Source organism: Panthera onca, chromosome A3 (genome assembly GCF_046562875.1).
Source record: "Panthera onca isolate mPanOnc1 chromosome A3, mPanOnc1 haplotype 2, whole genome shotgun sequence".
In the NCBI taxonomy this organism is placed as follows: domain Eukaryota; kingdom Metazoa; phylum Chordata; class Mammalia; order Carnivora; family Felidae; genus Panthera; species Panthera onca.
This window is the reverse complement of record NC_138341.1, coordinates 73,364,481-73,384,408: the sequence shown is the minus strand read 5'-3', so window position 1 is coordinate 73,384,408 and position 19,928 is coordinate 73,364,481. Positions and strand designations below refer to the sequence as shown.

Sequence of the window (19,928 nt, the reverse complement as noted above, 5' to 3'; positions counted from 1 at the left end):
GGGCAGAGGTGGGGTGGGTCCTGGGCATCAGTATCTTCTCAAGTGTCCTTTGGAGAATCTGGCACACCACGAGGGTTGAAAGCCCCTGCCACAATGAGGCCAATGTCTTCTGTGCCTGTCTTCCTTCCAGGCCTGGCCCTTGGAAACTGGCCCAATTCAGCCCAGTTGCCTGCGAGATCCTTTGGTGCCCCCCACCCTCCAGATGGATGTCACTCTTGTTTTGCTGAGTAACTTCCCCAGGGAGCTGCTGCTAGGGCCTGGATCCAAGAAACTGAGGTCTCCTGGGGCCCCCTGAGAAGAGGTGTGATCAGGGAGGTGGGGAGGCAGGAGACTCTGACAGACAGACCGCAAACAGCTCAAAGAGGTGGCAGGCTGCATTTTATTCATCGTTAATTTAAACACCCTTCAACTCCTGTCTTGGAGTTACTGCTCAGAAAAATAAATGTATTGTTTAAGAAACCCTGCAGGCTCACCCCGCATGCTCTAACCCCCTCCTGAGAGAACACAGTAGCATAGAAAATGATTTGTAAAGCAAGGTGGAGCTTCCCTAGGGAGGGGAGAGAGGAGGAAGAGGCTGAAAGAGAGGGGAAGAGGATCTTGGGCCAGGTTAGTACAGAAATCTCATCGCTTCTCAGCGCTTAACGAGGTGCCTGAAAGTGCTAGGCCTGCCCCAGGGGCAAGAGTCCAGGCCCCAAGTCCATGCTGAGGAGCCTGCCCTGGGTCGGGAATGGTTCCAGCAGCCCTTCCCCTGCGTCCCCTCTCCCCGCCTAACACCCACAGAGTGTGCAGCCTTCAGTGGCACCGGCACCGCGATGAGCTCGCTGTACAACAGCCCCTGTGACAGAGAAGCCCCAGCGCCTCTTCTGGACTCAGAAAGGCCCTAAGCAGTCTGTCTGGATGTGCTTTCCAGACAGTGTGTGTGTGGAATTGTGCTTTTTGTTAAGAATGTAAGAAATTACAGTAAGACGGAACCACCTGGCCCACAGCTCCTGCGGTCTCCACCTCTGTGGACTTCCATATGCCTCAGCTCCCCAGAAGCTTCTCCTTCGGCTGTGAGGGCTTAGCCACCCTCACCCCCAAAGCACACAGGAAGAGGGCATTTGCTAGGAGGCCACAGGGATGGAGGAGCCCTGCTGTAAATTTAGCAGCTATTTTCCAGGGTTTGGCTTGGGTTTGGACGCTGGCTTCTATGTAAAACACAGATTCAAATTCATGCAAAGTGTACGTGAAACTCCCCCAAGGAGGAGAGGAATTTTCCAGGCCCTAGTAGATCTCCAGGGAGTTAAAAATGGGGAATCTTTCTTCTCAACGTGATCTAGACTGGGATTTTTCCTTGGGGGAAGGGGCTAGTAGCTCTTTGTAAGGCTGGTGTGTGAGTGCATGTAGGTGCACATGATGCTGCGATGTGTGAAGCTCCTGGACAAATGCCCAGAACTGACTGGCATTTTCCACAAACTGAAGGCATGACACTACCTGAGCCTTCTGACTCCTTCTCCAGGCCCAGAGGCTCTGGCTTCCATCAAAGGACAGAAGAGCCTGACCACCTGGCCTTATTAGCAAGCAAGGACATCAAGGGTGGCTTCTTTATTTGCCTGCTCATCTCTGAGAAGTCCCAGCTGCTCACTAAGACCCTGGCCTCTGTGTGGCCACAGCGGGTGTCAAGGGCTGCTTAGGGACCCATAGTCCCAGCCTGGGAGGGGTGAGTAGGGGCTTAAGGTGAGGCAGCAACCTGAGGAGCAGGGACAACGCAGACTGCAGCGAGCTACCAACTTTGGGTCAAACTGGAGAGTCCTGCATGGTGGGATGGGCCACAGTATCTAAGCGAATGGGGAGCCCTTTCTTATGGGGCCTGAGGTTCAGAAGAACCTGCACCAAAGAAAGGGGTCCCTATCAGTGTCACTATTCCTGAAATGATGGTAGGACCCCGGTCCTGGTTCTCAGGGCTCACCCTCAAGCAGGATGCCACATAAGTCTGTAGGTATGGGTCTAGGCTCCATCAATCCCCCTAACTTTGGGAGCCCAGCTTTTCCAGAGAAGCAGCCCCTGGCATTTGGAGCACTGAGCCCTCTGGCCTGAAGTGAAGGACAATGACATACTGAATTTGGGTGGGGGACTAGGGGAACATGGGCAAAAATATGAGCATGGCCCTGGATCCTGAGCTACCTTAGTATGCTGGAGGCTGGTGTTTCTCTGGGAGGTTGGTGAGAGGGGAGGCTCTCTTCCCTGCCCCCATAAGCCATGCTTAAGGCTCCTTCAGCAGCTTGCTTAAGCTGCTTACAATGGTCTCCTTCCAAAGGCAGAACATAGGAGAAGTGAAAACAGCTAAGGCTGCAGCATGAGCAATTTAGGATAGACTTTAGGAAGCACTCCTGACAGAGAAGACTGCCAAGGAAGGTCTTGAGTTCTTCTCTGTAGGCAGGTCCTGCTCCTCCTGCAGAGACACGGTTCTGTGCAGTCCTGAGCACTGGTCAGGGGGATGGCTTGGACACGTCTTTGGCCTGTCTAGCTCAAAGAACCTCGATAGCTAGGTCTTAAGCTTCCTGTGCCGTTGCTGGGGCTCACTTCCTCTGGGTTGGCTTCTATTTTGCCTGTTATTAAGTCCTCATGATCTAGATGCCTCTATCATGGGGATCTCTCACCCCCTCTGTATGCTTCAGATCCCCAAGTTATTGCTCGTTGCCTGGGTGACACCTCTAATTGGATGCCTTTTCAGCTTTCCTTCATTTGGAGGGATAAACATGACACTTTACTTCTAGATCCTGTGAGAGGGCCTTGGCCTAGAGCACTTGTGCCTCTGAGTGTGCAGTCACTGCAGTGGGACTAAAGCCACGGCTTAGGTGGGGCAGGGGTGGGGTGCTCACCAGCGGGCCTGAGTGACAGTCATGGCGAATCCTCTCTGGAAGCCTACCCTTCAGGATCTAGCAAGACTGTCCTCTCTCCTGGCTGCTCTGTGTCACTGGTTTACCCTCAGATTAGGAGCTATGTTTAAGTCCCAATCCTAATCTGAGTTAGAAATTAGCTCCCCGAAGCTAGAGAATCATTCAGATCCCAATACATTTTTCCCTTCTTGTCATGAACGGGAAGGAGAAAGGGGAGGCTGACATTCAAGCATGACTCTTAATGCTGTGTGTGTGTATGTGTGTGTGTGTGTGTGTGTGTGTGCGTGCGTGTGTGTTCCAGGCACATATGCTTCCTTGGAGGCCAGGGGGTGCAGATTTCACGGCTTTCCATGCCTCTCAGGCAGACAGTGCGAGGTGTCCTGGTGCTTTAGGAGTCTTAGAAGTAAGACTTCCTATCAGAAGCTGTATATATTGGTGTGTCACATTGTTTCTGTTGCATGTGTCCTTGGGACCTTCTTTTCAGATGAGGAAAATGGGCTGAAAGAGCATTATTCATTTACAGTCCAAGACCCCCAGCCTTTCAATGAAGGCAGCATCTGACCTTCCTTCAGTTCAGTGACCTCTATGCAGCAGAGGGCGTCCCTCAGCTTAAGGATCATCCCAAGCAAAACTTTAAAACCGCTTCCATCCACCCATTCCATCAGCTCCCTACCTCCTGCCTTCCTCCACCTCCAATACAGACTGTGCATGGAGAAAAATCCACTTGATTGTCAGTGGGGGCCAAACAGGGTTTAGAATGGGATCTGTCCCCCAAACATTATGGGCTCTGGAGCCAGATTCTCTAACATTTGCATGATGGCTGCTTTCTGGTGAGGTAGAGCCTGGTCCTGCAGAGCCCTGACTCAGAGAGGAGGAGAAAGGGGTTCTGGGGACTGCACTCTGCACCCTCAGGTTCTCTAAAAGGGGAAAAATGAACTGCTCAACGGGAGTTAAGAAACAAAATCCACACCAACAAAGCAAGATCTCGTCTGAGAAGACTCAGACATTCCTGGTTAGTAATGAAAAGCATTCCCAAGGACAGCGCTGGTGAGAGAAAGGAGGGTTGGGGGGTTCTGAGATGTGCCTGGAGCCTCAAAGATCAGCTGGCTGAAGCAAAGCAGGGCTCCTACAGCCCTAGTGCTCCCCTGCTCCCTGCCCTGCCGTCCACTCTGGGTTTTCGGCATTGGAAGTAGCTACCCTGTGTGCTAAGTGCACTAACTCCAGGCTGAGAAAGGCCAGCTGAGCCCCTTACCATCCCAATTTCTAAATCTCGGGGAAATGCCACAGTCCGCAAGTTGGTGCTATGTTTCATCTCATTGCATAATACTACACCATTCTCCGTGTGTAGCGGCTGTTCTATTTATATACATCGGTAGGCAACATATGGCTCTCCCCACCCCCACCTGTCAAAACTGTGACTACATCACTTCTGACGACCAGAAGGAAGCTGCTAGGCTGGGCCAGGATTCTAAATGCTGCGGAGGTAATTCAGAGCCAGGAGAAGTTGCACCATATGCTTTGGGGTTGCCGGCTGCTTATGTGCATGGGGACGGGGTTCAGTGCCAGTCCGCAAAACCCAGGGATGGCCCTCTCCTGGCTGCGGTACGCACCTGGTGGGGGTCTGAGGTGCCACTTTCTCTCTCCCTGGAGGAGAATCTGCTGGGAGCCACCGTTCTTCACGAGGGGACCCACGAGGAAAACAGGCTCCCCCAAAACCTGCCCTGGATAACATCAGGCCTGGCCAAATAGTATTTCTTTAAAAAAAAATTTTTTTTTTTTTTTGGTTTGATTTTATTGGATAAAGATTAAGAAAGCGCCAGCGTCTGAGAGAAGGAAAGCAAACCACGGCCGGCGGCACGCCAGCCCGCCGAGGGTCCGTGGCGCGGCCGGGCGGTCTACCTGGAGGCGCTGGTCTCGGCCAGCCGGTTGTTCATGATGCCCAGCGCGCCTACGCCTCCTGAGAAGCCGTTCTGGCGCGTGTTGACGCACACGCTGCGCGGGTAGCCGTTGGCCGTCTCGGACAGCTGCTTCTGCAGCAGCGCCAGTGACACCTTGTTGGAGGCCGTGAGGTCGCGCATGGAGATGAGCTCGCCCGACAGGCGGCGGCCCTCGGCGTCGCTGTCGCGGGCCGCGGGGTCGGCGCCGAGCGCGGCCAGGCGGCGGCGCAGCCGGGAGCCCGGGGTGATGGCGTTGCGCCGGGCCAGGGGCGCTCCGGGCGCCGGGCAGCAGCGCGCGCAGCAGCGGCAGCTCAGCTTGCGCAGCATCCAGTTGAGCACCTGCTTGATGAGGATGGAGATGACGTTGAAGAGCGAGTAGATGCAGCACACGCCGAGCAGGATGAAGAGGAAGTTGCCCAGGCGGTAGAGCCCCTGGTTCCGGTAGGCGGCGTGCTGGCTGCTCACCAGGTCCCCGAAGCCGATGGTGCTGAAGGTGACGAAGCAGAAGTAGAGCGAGTCCACGTAGTCCCAGCCCTCCACGCTGGTGTACATGGCCGAGGCGCAGCACGACAGCAGCACGGCGAACAGGCCCAGGATCAGCAGCACGTGGTACACCGAAGGCTTCCAGCCCGCCAGGCAGTCGGCCTCCGAGAGCGCCGAGCCGCGGCGGAAGGTGGCGGGCAGCAGGCCGCTGCGGCGCAACTGGCGCTCCCTGCAGGCGCGCATGATGAAGGCCAGCAGAGAGATGATGCGCTCCAGGAAGAGGTTGAAGAACAGGATGGTTCCGGCGCAGCCGAACAGCCCGTAGGCGATGAGGAAGGCCTTCCCGCCTACCGTCGCGGGGGTGGTCATGCCAAAACCTGTGGAGACAGGGCAAGGGTCAGTGAGGTCCTGGCTGGGCAGGTGGTGCCCACTGGGCGGGGGAGCCGGGCGTACATAGGTGTTGACGCGGCTCCTACCGAGTGGCATCACTCGGGGGAGGGGAAACAGTACTTAGACATTTCTCGCCCTTGGCGGCGTGGTTCCTGATTGGGGCAACGCCTAAACTGATGGCAGAGATGTGGCTCCTCGTCTTGGGGTCTGTGGATCAAGATGGGTGGGCAGGATGGTCACTAGGAAGGACCCATAAAGACTCGTGAAATGAAACCACTGTATGGGTGCAAACCATTGAGATACCTACAAAGCCTACAAAGAGATGTCACCTGCTCTCCCACCCCTCAATTTTTTTTTTTTTTAATGTAACCAATGGCACACGTGGGCCTCCTTAGGACACAATTCCATAAAGACTTCATTTGATCTGGGATTACTAGGGACCAGGTACAGTGTGTTCAGTCCAGGTGGCTATGTGTGATGGTCTCTGAAAAGAGGGTTTATGAAACTGACAAAAAGCTTGAGAATGAGTCCACAACATTCAGGGAGTGAGCTGGCTCTACCATTGGGTGTCATTGGGTATCTTTCTCATCCAAGGACCACCATCACCCTTGCTCAGACTTGTGGCCAAGGGAAAGGTGGTGGCCCAGCAGGGTCCTATGCTGCCATGTGTCTGGGGTCACTTTTGTCCTGGGAGGCCTGTTCTGTGCCTGGGCAGCTATTTATTGCTTTTAGTTCATAATTAAGCCTTAACGTGTCCACTTGTTCAAAGCACAGGCTTTAAAGGAGATTCTTTATCATTTGATTTCTGCCGAAGGCTTGGCTTCCCACCAGGGCTTGGCTTCCCTTGCCCTCCCGGGCAGCTCTCCCCTCCCACCTGCGTGCTCAGCTGGCTGTGGGCTGTGGGCTCTCTGTGGGACCCATAACCCACTCTGGTTTCGGAAGGGGGTTTAATTTCTTTGCACAAATATTCACTGCTGCTCGGAGTCTGAGCTGGAAATAGATCATCTGTCCAAACAGCACCATGGCACCTTTCCCACCTCTGCAGCAAAAGTTCAGGGGCATCCCTGTTAAATTTAGGTGCCCTGTCAGAGGGGCTGCCTGTGTGCTGCTAGTGGGGTGAAGCCAGCCCTGGGAACTGGGTGCTGAAGACTTCTGTCTCACTTGGTTTACTATTTCCTTAAAAAAGCCAGAGGTAAAAGATTTTTTTCCAGTAATTCCTTAGCCTCTATGCTAATCATTCTTGAGATTCCCTGGAGGAAATCTCAATTGCCTGACCACGATCTTCATCTTATGCTTAATAACTTAATTTAGGAGAAAAGCTATAACAATACCCATGTTGAGGAGGATGGATTATATCCTTAGATTCAGATTTGGGCCACAAGAGAGTGAAAAAAACAACAACAACATATTAGCAGTGTAAGCAATTTAACGGATTTTTCCACACTTCAAAGCCAAATCCAAGTTCTTGAATTCGTAAAGAAATCAGCTTTGAATCTATATGGTTATATGTGGAGTGAGAGTATTTGTATTTGTGTGTGTGCGTGTGTGTGTGCATGCTTGTTTGCATGTGCACATTTATATAAAGTCCTGGATTGATAACCCAATTGTCCACAACTAAGTCAGTCTGTTCCTACAAGGAAATACTCTGCAGCAATGAGAAAGCATGAACCACAGCTACTTGCAATAATATGAATGAATCTCACAAAATTGTTAAAGAAGCTGAACACAGAATGCATTCTGTATTATTCCATTTATAAAAAATTCAAATTCAAAACCAGGCAAAACCAAACTATAGTAATTTTTTTAGGGATGCATTCTTGGTTGGTAAAATTATAAGGAAAATCAAGGAAGTGATTTCAATAAAAGTCAGAGTTGGGGTTTCCTCTGGGGATGGCAGGGGTAATAAACGGGAGGGGACACAGGGCCTCTGGGGTGCCAGAAATGTTAATCTGGGTAGTGGTTACATGGGTGTTGTATAATTGTCTAACCATGTGCCTCGTGACTTTTTTTGGTACTCTTATGATAAGAAAAACTTTTTAAAAAACTGCTATGGGGCACCTGGGTGGCTCTGTCAGTTGAGTGTCCGACTTTGGCTCAGGTCATGATCTCACAGCTTGCGAGTTCGAGCCCCACATCGGGCTCTGTGCTGACAGCTCAGAGCCTGGAGCCTGCTTCAGATTCTGTGTCTCCATCTCCCTCTGCCCCTCTCCCGCTCGTGCTCTGTCTCTGGCTCTCCCTCTCTCAAAAATAAATAAACATTAAAAAAAATTTTAAACCTGCTAGATTGTTAACTGTAAGGGACCTTAATTTTGATCTCTCGCTGTGTAAGTGAGGGAGCAGGGGCAAAAGTGACATGATCTATAGCTTGTTGGGAACACATACCTTACACATGTCCTGGCTTCTAGCCTGGTCTTAGACCATTCTACCTGACACTGTTTCTACACATTGAGGAAAAACAGCACCTCTAATAGGGGATCACTTTGCTAGATTCCTGAAGAAATGGAAAGTCCTGAGCCTGGAAAATTAATTTGCCTAAGAGAATACTGAATGGGATTTTCCTAATCTTTAGGATTTTTAGCTGAAGTCTCAAAGCTAAGAGTGACACGTGGCACATTATCCCCTATTGGAAAGAGAAGTTCTAGATGCATTTATGCAGAATTACTAGATCAAAATGGGTCTGGTGACTAGCACCCCCCAGCCCTGGGCTACATGGAAAGGCTGGAAGTTATTCAGGGATAACGGGAGATGGTCATGAAGTAGCAGAGTGGTTGTCATAGTAGGAGGTGCTGTGGCATCCTCCACCTACCCCCAGGCCAAGTGATGGGGGTGCGGTCAAGAACACCTCGCCTGCAGCTAGAGGGGAGCTGGCAGTTAGCTTCCCAGAGGCTAGCTGACCTGCAGAACTAGGCAGGCCCATCCAGGACCCCTGGATGGAGTATAGTGAGAGTTCTGGGAGAGTCAGAGGTATCTCCTAGAGTCTGAAGCTGTGCTGGAGAGTTCTCTGGGTGAGAGGCTGACTGGAGCGGGCCACACAGACAGAGGTGGGAAGAGGGGAGCAGTCTGCACTTCAGATGCTTGTTGCATCAAGGCTGTGTGAGAGTGACACACAGGTCACTGAGAGTGACAGGGTCAAGTGGATGTGCAGAAGGCAGCCAGGTCTGAAGACATTCTGCCCAAGAGGGTTGCTGCTGGGTGGAGGGGCCTCTAGCAATAAGAGGCTAGGAGATGGGGTGCTGGGACAGCATTTGAGGCACTCCCAGGAGGTAGGATGGAGAGGGTGCCCCCACTGAGGGAATGGTGCAGAACAGTGGGCCCTGTGGGTGGTCTCCAAAAACCCATAGATAGGCCCCATGAAAGGGTATGTCTAACAGTGGGCAATAGGTAAGAAAGGATTATAGTGGCACCAATGATGTCAGACCGAGCCAACAGACTGCCCTCCCCCCACAGGCCCCTGAGCTGAGGGCCAGACATGGAGCTGGAGGGAGAAGCTGATCTTTGATTAGAAGTGAACTTAAAGACTGGATTTATATTGGATTTAGATGGGACTGGATACCTGAGAATGAGTTTCAATTTTAAGACTAATGGTACTTAAAAAAAAAAAAAAAAAAGGCTGATTGGAAAACTCTAGCATCTGCCCAAGACCTGAAGGGATCCGAAGGGAAGTTCCTTAAGACAGCAGATGAAGACAAGGTCACTTCTGTGTCAGGCCACTGGATAAACTGGTTCCACCTGGATTCACTTGCTGCAGCAAAGCCCCCGGCTCGAGCCCACAGTCCTTTCTCGCCTCACTCCATCTTGGCCACAGCTGTGGGGGAGGGACACCCCACTCACCAAGGGGTTAGGTAGTTGTCAAGGCCTCACAGCACAGAGCAGGGAAGCTGTGCCTGAAATCCAGGTCTGTTGCTGTCTAACATTCATGTTCTTTCCACCAACCCCAGACTGCCTTCTGAGAGCACTGCAGGGCCTCCTTTCCAACTGTAACGGCTCATTTCAGTCCTCCAAGGCTGGCAGCCAAGAGAGCACTTTCCCCCGGGGAGGCTGGCTGACCCTGAGTCATGACTCGTGTCCCTAAGAGTCCTCTGTCCCCTGTGGCTCTCTTTCCCTGGACCATTGCTGGGGAGAGGGGCCATGGCTCCTCCTTTAACGTTCCCACTGAGGTGGATGCATCACCTCTCCAGTGGCACAGCTAAGACAAGCAAGGCTTTAGAACCAGATGCCCCAGGGCTTGGTTAGGGACAGCAGGAGGCATGCCATACAGGGGGGCCTGTACTTTTGGCTAACAGTCTGGCTGGTGGCTCATCTGTCCCTTGGGGTCCTCACAGGACTACCCGTAGCTGACCTACCCCCCTGAGTCAAAGGCCAGGCCACCAGGAGCAGCCTCAGATTCCTCCAAACTCCCCCATGTCTGGATTCCTGGCCCCCTTCCAGAGTCTGGGTTCCCTGTTGAGGATTTGTCTCTTCCCTTCATGACTGAGAATGTGGCTGAGAATGTGACATGTTTCCCACTGACCATTCTCCCTCCCCAGAGGGTTATGGCCTTATCCTAGGGCCCCCATAAGGCCACAGCTAGATACGCTGCAGGAAGATGGACATCCACCTGTTCACTCCTTCAGAAACACAGCTTGGTCGACTTCGTGCTAGGCTCGGGGTATGTTGGAAAACCGGACAGATGCGGTCCCTGCCCTCAGAGTATTTGGGCTGCCTTCTTAGAGGTTTAGTACTCATCTACTCCTCTGCTCTGCAGGCTCACCCCTGGGCCAGGGCACAGCTTTTCTCCGATGCCCCCACAGAGTCTGAGCCAGAACTTGTTCTGGGGTCTCGTCATGGCCATGACCACAGGCCCAAAATGGTGCCAAATGCTTGACTGGCTGTGGCACCGTCGGCCCAGAAGGAAGGGGACAGGCAGGTCAGGAGTTTCTCTGCCAGCACAGGAGCACCCAATGCAAGTGTCCCTCCCACCAGCCCTATTCCTGAGGTCTGGCTCTGTGCCCACGACACCTCCTTTTGCTTTCCTACACACAACACTGTCCGTCTGCTCTGCCCAGGAGATAGGTGGCAGTTTACCGTCCTTCCCCATTGACACCGATAGGCTCAGAGCTCTGGGGGCACTGAGGCCTTGGGGTCAGGGCTGTGGGTTATGTGCCTGGTGCTGCTTCTCAGAGTGGAGTAGCAGTCCCTCAAGCTCTGGCAATCTGTGGGGAGCCAGGCTGGCTCCGGAGAGGGGCCTTAAGCCTCAGCCAGAAAAAGGCAACCCCAGGCACCCTGAGAGTCCCCTCCTTCCCCCCCCAATCACACCCTGCAGAGGCGTAATCTGTCCCCAGGTTCACACCAAGCCTGCTGTTTTGTTTATGCCACAATTGATCTGCCATCCCAGTTTGCAAAGAGCAGACACTTGGGGGCTTTATTATGCCACTTTGACAAAAACTGTGAAGCTCGTTCCCACAGCCTGTCTGGTGCCGCCTTTGCAATTGGGGCTCTGGTGACGGGGCCTCTGGAGTTCAGCTAAAGACGGGGCCTCTGGAGTTCAGCTCTGGAGTTCAGCTGGAATCGAGATGGAGAGGCCCGTACTGATCTGTATCGGGTACCCCTGGCTGGCAGTGTCCGTGCTGGACACTGGACACTTGTCCTCTCATCCGATCCCCCAACCACCCTGGGAGGCAGGCATCATCAGCTTTAATAAGGACATGAGCTAAGGGAGGTGAAGGTACCGGCTGAGTTTCCGTTTGTAAGTGGCTGAGCTGACTCTGAAGCCCTTTCCATTGTGGCAGAAGGCTGGGGAGTCTTCGCTCTTTACCTGGGGTACATTTTCTGCTGGCTCTACAGTGTCAACTTAGAGAAGGGGAGATATAATATATAGTCCAATCCAGTATACTTTTGAGAGTAAAAGGGGCACTGATCATCATTACACCAGGAAAGCCATAAATCAGGGATGATCCAAGCAACTGAGATGTATGATTAAAATGATTAAAGGGCAGATTCCAAAGCAGAGGCTGGTTAGCTCAGTTAGAATGTGGTACTAACAAAATGCAGATTCCCACTCCAGAAGTTTATTTAGTGCGTCATGAAAAGGGCCCAGGAATCTACATTTTAGCAAATGTTTTCAGATGATTCTGATGCAGGCGGGCTAAAGCCCTTTCTTTAGAAAAAAATGTGATAAGGTAGCCCTGTATGTCCTACTGGTTGGAATCTGCCCAATTTCAAATATTTTGATTTAAATTCCTTTAAAAAATTGGCTTACTGAGGTATAATTAATACATAAAATTGTAAGATATTTAAAGGGTATATTGTGGTGCTCTGTTGATTTAAATTTCAAGCAGCTTAAAACACTTGTGGATATTGTGGCTGTCTCCTTAACAACACCTCCCACCTCCAACTCCTATAGGAGGCAGCCAGGCCACTGGAAGAACTGACCGAGCATCAGGAGTGGGCTCTGTTAGTCTAGGCCAATCGAGATTACCAGTCCCTTACCATGACTGGCTCAAGGATGGATAAGCCTAAACCAATCAGTGCAGGACACTTTTATGGCTACAGAGATTGGTGTAGGAGTGGACACGTGACTTCATTCAAGTGAATCAGCTCAAAGAAGAGTTTCTCTGATAGTTCCCGGGTTAAAAGATTTCTCGCTCTAGAGCTGCCCTGGCCCCAGGAGTAGTTGACAGCCATCTGTGGCCATGAGGTGGGGCCAGCCTTAGATGAAGCTGACACTGCAGGAGGCTGAGTGGAGGCAGCCAGAAAGAAATGGGGCTTTCATGGCCCCAGTGAGCTGTCAAATCAAACTGGCCATGCTGCCCCACCTACCTCCAGCCTTCCCATTGCTTGAGCCCATAAACCCCTTTGCCTGCTTACACCTTCCATTACATGCCACCAAACATACTCCAACTGGTGTGATGGTTTGAGGGCCTGGGTGAGCAGCTCAGTGTCCAGGAAATAGAACCAGAGTTGAACTGGAAGTTATGACCTCCGTTGTGGCCTCTATCAGGCAAGCGTGAAGCAAATTGCTACCACTAACTTCTCTAAGCCTCAATTTCATCTGTACAACGTAAACCCCCCCTCCCCCCAATGTGAACTCTCTTTGTAAACTGTAATACACTATGCCAAAGTATGCTCCTCAAGGTGAGCCTGGGTGGCTCTGTCGGTTAAGCCTCCGACTTCGGCTCAGGTCGTGATCTCACAGTTGATGAGTTTGAGCCCCGCATCGGGCTCTGTGCTGACAGTGTGGAGCCTGCTGGGATCCTCTGTCTCCCTCTCTCTCTGCCCCTCCCCTGCTCATGCTCTGTCTCTCTCAAAAATAAGTAAACATTAAAAAAAAATGCTTCTTAAGATGATAAAACATGCTTAATGGTGGTGGGGAGAGGAGAATTCCTAAAATTAAAAAAAAAAAAAAAAAGGTGGATGTAAGGGCAACATGTTTATTTATGGTAGGACTTTTCAGAGCACTTATGTTAATGTGACTTATGAATCCGAGTAGGCTGTGCTGGCACTCTCCAGTGTTCCCCACACTAACTGGACCATAGACTGTATTTAATCACCTCAGGTGACTTGAGTGTTTCAAAGAATAATCTTTGGGAAATGCTGCACTCCACCCTCAGGAAGAATTGAGGATACGACATTTTTAAAAGCGCTTGAGGAGTACCCACATTTTCAACAGTCACCGTGACAATGCGGTGCCTGGAATAGCCCCTGGGATGCAGAACGTGCTGGAGCTCAGCTTGTCGAGTGAATAAATAGACTCTCCCTCTGCTGGTTTGGAGCAGGGATTCTCAAACTGGTTTGCCTAGGACCCGCCTGGGGATCTTGTTGAATTCTAGGGCGGGGTTCCTGATTCTGCATTTGTAACCTGGCATCCAGCGATGCCGCTGCAGCTGGTCAGTGAATCCTGAGTAGCGAGCACAGATGACTTACAGCATCAATTACCTTTTGGGGCCTGTCTCCACAATGAGACAGGGAATCCCTGGCAGGTGGGACCACATCGTAATTGGCTATTTGGAACTAGGTTGCTCAGGTTTGAATCTAGTTCCACCAATTAACCTCTCTGAGCCTCAATTTCCTCATCTGTAAAATGGAGATAATATAACTGCCTCAATAATTTTTTGTTTTGAGTTAAGTATATGCAGAATATTTAGTGCCTAGCACATTAATAAGTCCTAAATAAAGATTTATTATGAATCTTTCTGTGCTCTACAGCGGACAAAGGAACCTCATGTAAAGTAGGCACTGATAGTTATTTGTTGACTGAATGACTGAAAGTAAAAATTTCAAGAATCTCTCAAGGGTGAGAGTTAAATACCAGAGACAGTAGGAAAGCTGAGATGTGGGGTCAGTGGGCAGGGATGGGCAAGGAGACTCATTAGCATTGCCAGATAAAATACAGAACTTCCGGGGCTCCTGGGTGGCTCAGTCAGTTAAGTGTCCAATTCTTGATTTCAGTTCAGGTCATGATCTCATGGTTCAGGAGTTCAAGCGCAGCACCAGGCTCTGCACTGACAGCATGGAGCCTGCTTGAGATTGTCTCCTTCTCTCTCTGACCCTCCACAGTGTGTTTGTGTGTGTGTGCTTGCTCTCTCCCTCTCATAATTAAATATTTTAAAAAGCCAGAACTCCCAGTTAAATATGAATTTCAGATAAATAACGAATCATTTTTTGGTGTAAGTATGTCCCAAACATTGCATGGGGCACATTTACACTAAAAAAGATTCATTATTTATCTGAAATTCAACTATAACTAGGTGTCCTGTATTTTTATGTGCTCAATCTGATGACCCTAACCAGGGCTCCGCTTGTCTGCTTGGCACAATCCCCTGGGAAGCCATCTCATTTGATCCTTCCTGACTGGCTGGTAGAAGGATGAACAGCCTCCCTTTAAAAAAATTTTTTTTAACATTTATTTATTTTGAGAGACAGAGCACAAGCAGGGGAGGGGCAGAGAGAGAGGGAGACATAGAATCCAAAGCAGGCTCCGGGCTACGAGCTGTCAGCACAGAGCCTGATGTGGGGCTCGAACTCACAAACCGTGAGATTATGACCTGAGCCGAAGTTGGATGCTTAACTGACTGAGCCACCCAGATGCCTCTGAACAGCCTCACTTTAATATCAAGGAGGCTGGGTCTTGCCCAAGGCTACGTTAGCAGCCAGGCCTTCCCGTGTCCCGTTCCCCCCCACCCCCCCGACCAGGTAAGCAGGGAGCAGTGGGAGACTCGGGGTGGGCTGGGGGGTGGAAGGTGGAATGCCATTGGGCTGCTCTGTGGCCAGTGCCAAGACACTGACTCTCAGGGAGAAGGAAGGAGCTTCTTCTTGGAGGAAGGTTGGACACTTGAGAAGGCATCAGGCCAGAAAGATTTCCCTGGGACATGAGCCTCAGCCCTGGACCCTCGGGCTGTGGCGGGGGGGCTTGGGGGACAACTAACCAGCTTGGGTAAGCCCCGAATATTTTGGGAGAGCTGGGGCTGAAAGAATGGTGGGGGAAAGTCACTAAAGCATTCAGTGAGGAATAAAGACGTGGAGGGGGATAATAATAGCTGACATGTATTGAGCCCTCACTATTTCCAGGCACCGTGCCAAGACTTCATGTATATCCATGCATTTCATCCTCACGACTCCATGAGGCACTGGCTTTCATTTACTCTAAGTCACAGCTTTTTTTCCCTTGAATTTTAACATTCTTGAAATCAGGATGCTTCCTACAGTCAATGACCTGGCATGGTTTATTTGGCAACATTTTAAATTCTTAATGGTACACAATAATGGTGCATTTCTAATCGATGGTGCATTTATAATCTTAGATGTGATGAACCACAGTGGGAATTATTATCATCTCCATTTGTGAGATTAGTAAATGCGCTCACACTTAGTAGATAAAGACACCGAGGTTAAATAACTTGCCCAGATCACAGAACAAGCTGCAGAGCCAGGAGGTGAATGTGGAGGAAAGAGCTTGCGATGTGATAAAGGAGAGAGTCAAACGCAGGGGAGTTTGGAAGAAAGGGAGGTCGGTTGCTTGTGGCTTGAACAGTGGTTCTTCACTCTGGCTATGCAAGAGAATCACTGGGGAAACTTAAAACTGTCCCCAGTACCCAGGTGCGCCCGGACCAGCATAGGTCAGTACTGGGGCTGAGGTCCTCCCCGTGGAGGGTCTGGGAAAGACTTATGGAGGAAGGTGTATTTGTGTTCAGTCCAGAAGGGTGTGTTTTGGGGAGGGAGTCGAGTTTGGAGAGGGAGGAAGCTGAGGCCTGGGTCTGAGAAAAGCATGTCTACTGGGAAGGTGCCGGGCACCGGGCCGGGTGTGCGAGGGGCTCAGCCTGGCCCACAGTATCCAGTAACGCTCGCCTATGGAACAGGTGACCATGTGGAAGGAAGGGGACGATGTGGGAGAACTTCCCATCCACCTTGTTCTCAGGCTGAACTATGGGAACACTGTGGGAATGAGGCCTCTAGAAACACCTCCAGGGGCACCTCCAGAAGCTTCTCCAGCATCTGAGCCTGACATCCGGCAACATGCCCTGCCTTTGTACAAACTTACAAGCTCTGGAAACTTCACGCTACAGAAGACAAAATTGGCATGTCTCCATTCCTGCAGGCTTGGGAAGGGCCAACGTCACCTTTCTTGGAGAGCCGACAGCAGAGACTGGGAGCAGAGGCTGTGGCGTCAGGCGCATGCCTCACTTGTGAATGCGGCAACACGGACAGGTTACTTCTCCCTCTAAAAATGGCCTGCTGACTGCCTACCTCGGAAGGTTACTGTGAGGAGTCCGTGAAGAGGTGGTTCCCACACGCCTCCCGCAGCACCTGGGACATGCTGAGTGTTCACAAAGCAGCGAGCTTAATTGGCAAACAGCACGGGAGAGGCACGGCCCTTCCATCACAGCTCAGGTGCATCGGGTGAAACGTGGAAGCCAGGGGTGAGCCGTGACCAGAAGTTTCAGCGGCAAGAAAGAGCTCCCCATCTACACACCTAAGACCGACTCTACCACTGCCTGCTTTTACCTCCCTGGGCCTCAGTTTGCTGGGCAGTTTCAGGTGAGTGACAGCACCCTCTGGACTCACTTCAGGCTCTGGCCTTGTGTGGGGTGGGAGGCCCAGCTAGAGGGAGGCACTGCCTTCTCCAATCCCCCAAATTCGCATGGCAGGATCCTAGAAAACGGGACCGTTATGGAAAAGCCAAGACCGTGGGCTGCTGTATTTGTTGGCACTTGTGGATTTCTCTCAATTGCAAACCAGATGGACAGTTTCTCGAGGACAGCAGCTCCTGGTCCCCTTCTTTCCACAGCTGAGCGTGGGGCTGAGCTCGTACCAGACGCCCCATGACTCAGGACAAAGAGGCACTGCCAGCAAAGCACCTGGAGAATGTGGGCCCCTCCTCATTCTCCTGTTTGCTTTTGGGTTGTTCTGTGGGGGCCTCTGGGATGATTCTTGATGAGAACAGGAGAGCAGTTGGGGGTGGCTTAGACGGCAGGGGGCTGGGGGCTGGGAAAAGAAGGCTGAGCGCTGCAGGCCAGTGATGTTTAACGTTAGAAAAGTTTTGGTAAACTGTGAGCAATGGGCAAGTGACCCCGAGAACCAGTTTTGAACCTTGGCATGGGCGTTCCCAGCCAGCCGGGCTGACTTGAACCTCCTCCCACTCTGTGCTGCTTCTGTGGGATTAAGGTTTTTCTCTTCTCACCAGAAATCATTCAGCAAAATGAGTTATTAAAAGCCGGTTAACTACTCCTGCCTCCGGGTAGCTCCTGCTTAACAACCTCTCCCCGGGAGCAGCTGTCAAACCCAGGCCCCACGGAGCTGGCGGGAAGATGAGTCATTTACATGGAGCCCATCCTGCGTCCTGCCCCCCAGATCTGTCCCTGCCTCTCTCATGACTAATCCTTTTGGGGGATGAGATCACTGCCCCTCCTGCCCCCCACCCTCCCCAAAGAGCAGAGCCCTAGCCTCAGCCCAGGGTTGTGGGAGAAGGCTGGATCCAAGGCCAGGGGAAGTGAGGAGCGGTCTCTGATGGGACAGAGGCCTGGCCAACAGGAGCCTGGAGAGGGCGCAGTGAGATGGGGGAAGCCAAAGGCCGCCCTGGCCTTGCTCCTGGACCTCAGGGGAGGTGGGGGAGGGGGGAGGAGGGGGGAAGGGTGGGTTCCCTCCCCCACGGGGCTGTGGTGAGGAGCTTGAGAGCTCACCTTTCAGGCAGACATGGTTGTGGGGAGAAAGCAGGTGTGTCAACCCTGCTTGGAAGTGTCACTACAACATCACCTGAATCTCCTGTCACCTCAAATCCTGTATCATAGAGGAGCAGAGGTTTTAAAGCCCATGGAGGTTCCTGTAAGGCAGAATCGTGCTCTCCCACCGACAGTTCCCCCGCCTCTCGGCCAATTCCGTTTTCGTGCGCCTGGAGAAGCTCAGCTTCCCATCCTTCACCCCTGCCCATGGAGCTGCAAGGCACATTTGAAGGAGGAGAGATGCAGGGAAGGGGGCCAAGTGCCTGGGAAGCTGGATTCCGAGGCTCTTTGTGCACAGGGGTGCTCTTCAAGGCCCTGATCTGTGTGAGGGGCTGTCCCAGCACGTGGCTCCCCCCACCCCCCCTCCTCCCCCCGCACCTCTCCTCACAGAAGGAGGGCTGTGGGCTGCTCCAGAGAGTGCTAGAGACAGACAAGCCCAGTGTTGAGAGCCGGACCTGGGGAAACGCTCTTGGGGTCCCCACAGACCCCTGTGTCTGCCCCGGTGCCTGCTGACATGCCCCCTGCCCTGTGGGCTGGCAAACAAGCTAGAGGGGCTGTGTCACGGTGCCTCGCTTGGCACAGGGGCCTCTGTTAGGGCCTGGCTGTGTCAGGAGGGATTGGACCTGTGGCCCCAGGACTGAGGCCAAGGGATCAGGGGTGCCGTCTCCTCCAAATGGGGCAGGGCAGCTCCTACTGCACATTGTGCTCTCAGCCGCCTACGGGGAAGGGTGGGTGACCACCGGCTCACGGGAGGTGAGGGATGGAGGGACTGGTATGGAGCCCTAGCCCATGCCCGGCACTCTGCTGGTGCTTTCCAAGTTGTACCCCCGGAGAAATTCCTGGAGCAAGTGCTTCTGGTCCTTATTCAGGTGAGGAAACCAGGCCCAGAGAAGTCAAGTAATGAAAGAACACCAGCACACAGGTCCCAAACCCCACACCCATGGTTCTTTCCATTCGCCCTCTTGAAGCCCGACTCCCCTTTGGTTCAGAGAATGCACTGATTTTGCTCTAAAACATGCAAACGATCATACCGTGATGGGGAACTGTGACCAAAACCCCTGCCACAGGTCTGCGCCATGAGTGTGTGTCAGATGCTAAGTGACAGGAGATGGAGGCTGGGGCTCGGCACCGTGAAGGACCTTCTCCAGGATCACAGAAAATGGCCTAACTGGGATTCCAACTCAGGTCTGCCTGACTCTAAATCCTACATTTCTCCTCACCTTGCTTTTGGCACCCCATTCATAGAGAGGCCCTGATGACTTGGGACCCTCCTTCTGCACACTGTCCTAGATGGACTATCCTGCTCAAGCCACACTGAGCTCCCAGTTGACAGAAGGATCTGGAATGTCTTAGTCTGGCACTCAGGCCCTGACCCACTTTTCTAGCATCATCTCCCCTCTTTGAACCTTCTTCCTCAGGCCCTCGGGTACCCTCACTGCCTTATGCATACACACACACACACACACACACACACACACACACTCATTCACCAGGAATTTACTGAAAGCCTGCTCTGTGTCGCGCATTGGTGGATACGAGGCAAGCAAGATGGTCAAAGCTGCAGCCTGAACAGAACCTAGTGTCTAGGAGATGTGCCACGAACACTCCCCCACCCCGCCCCCGTGCCATGCCTCTGCACCTGTCCTTCCCCACCTTGCAAGGTCTGTAATGGCTTATTTCCTTTTCTTTACACTTATCTGAAGTCCATTCATCACCTGGCAGCACCTTTAGCTCATTGGGTATTTAGTTCTGTGCTGCTGTGGTGGCCCCTGTACTACTGACCATGTCCCAGAGTATTCTTTACCTCTTTGTGCTTTTCTGGGTCGCCTTGTCAACGAGGACCCAGCCCATGTCTTACATTTCCTCTCTCCCTCTACAATGCAGGTGCTCAGGGAGCAGCTGCTAAATTCCCGACCGAACTGGCAGTGTGTCCAGTGGTCACCAGCAGGGACTGTCCCAGAAACATGGTTTCCACCTTCATTTGAGTTAATTCACCTAACATGTTTTTGAGACCTGCTGTGGGACAGGGGAGGAAATACTGTGAT

General features: G+C 52.1%; 1 protein-coding gene across 1 annotated transcript in view; it reads right to left on the bottom strand.

Moving 5' to 3' along the window:
- Positions 1-359: 359 nt before the first annotated feature.
- KCNK12 (potassium two pore domain channel subfamily K member 12) overlaps positions 360-19,928 on the bottom strand; it is a 54,917-nt gene continuing 35,348 nt past the window's right edge. The window contains exon 2 of the mRNA XM_060623643.3: positions 360-5,676. Within this exon, the coding sequence (XP_060479626.2) occupies positions 4,775-5,676 (902 nt within the window). The 3' untranslated portion in view covers positions 360-4,774. The remainder of the gene's footprint in view (positions 5,677-19,928) is intronic.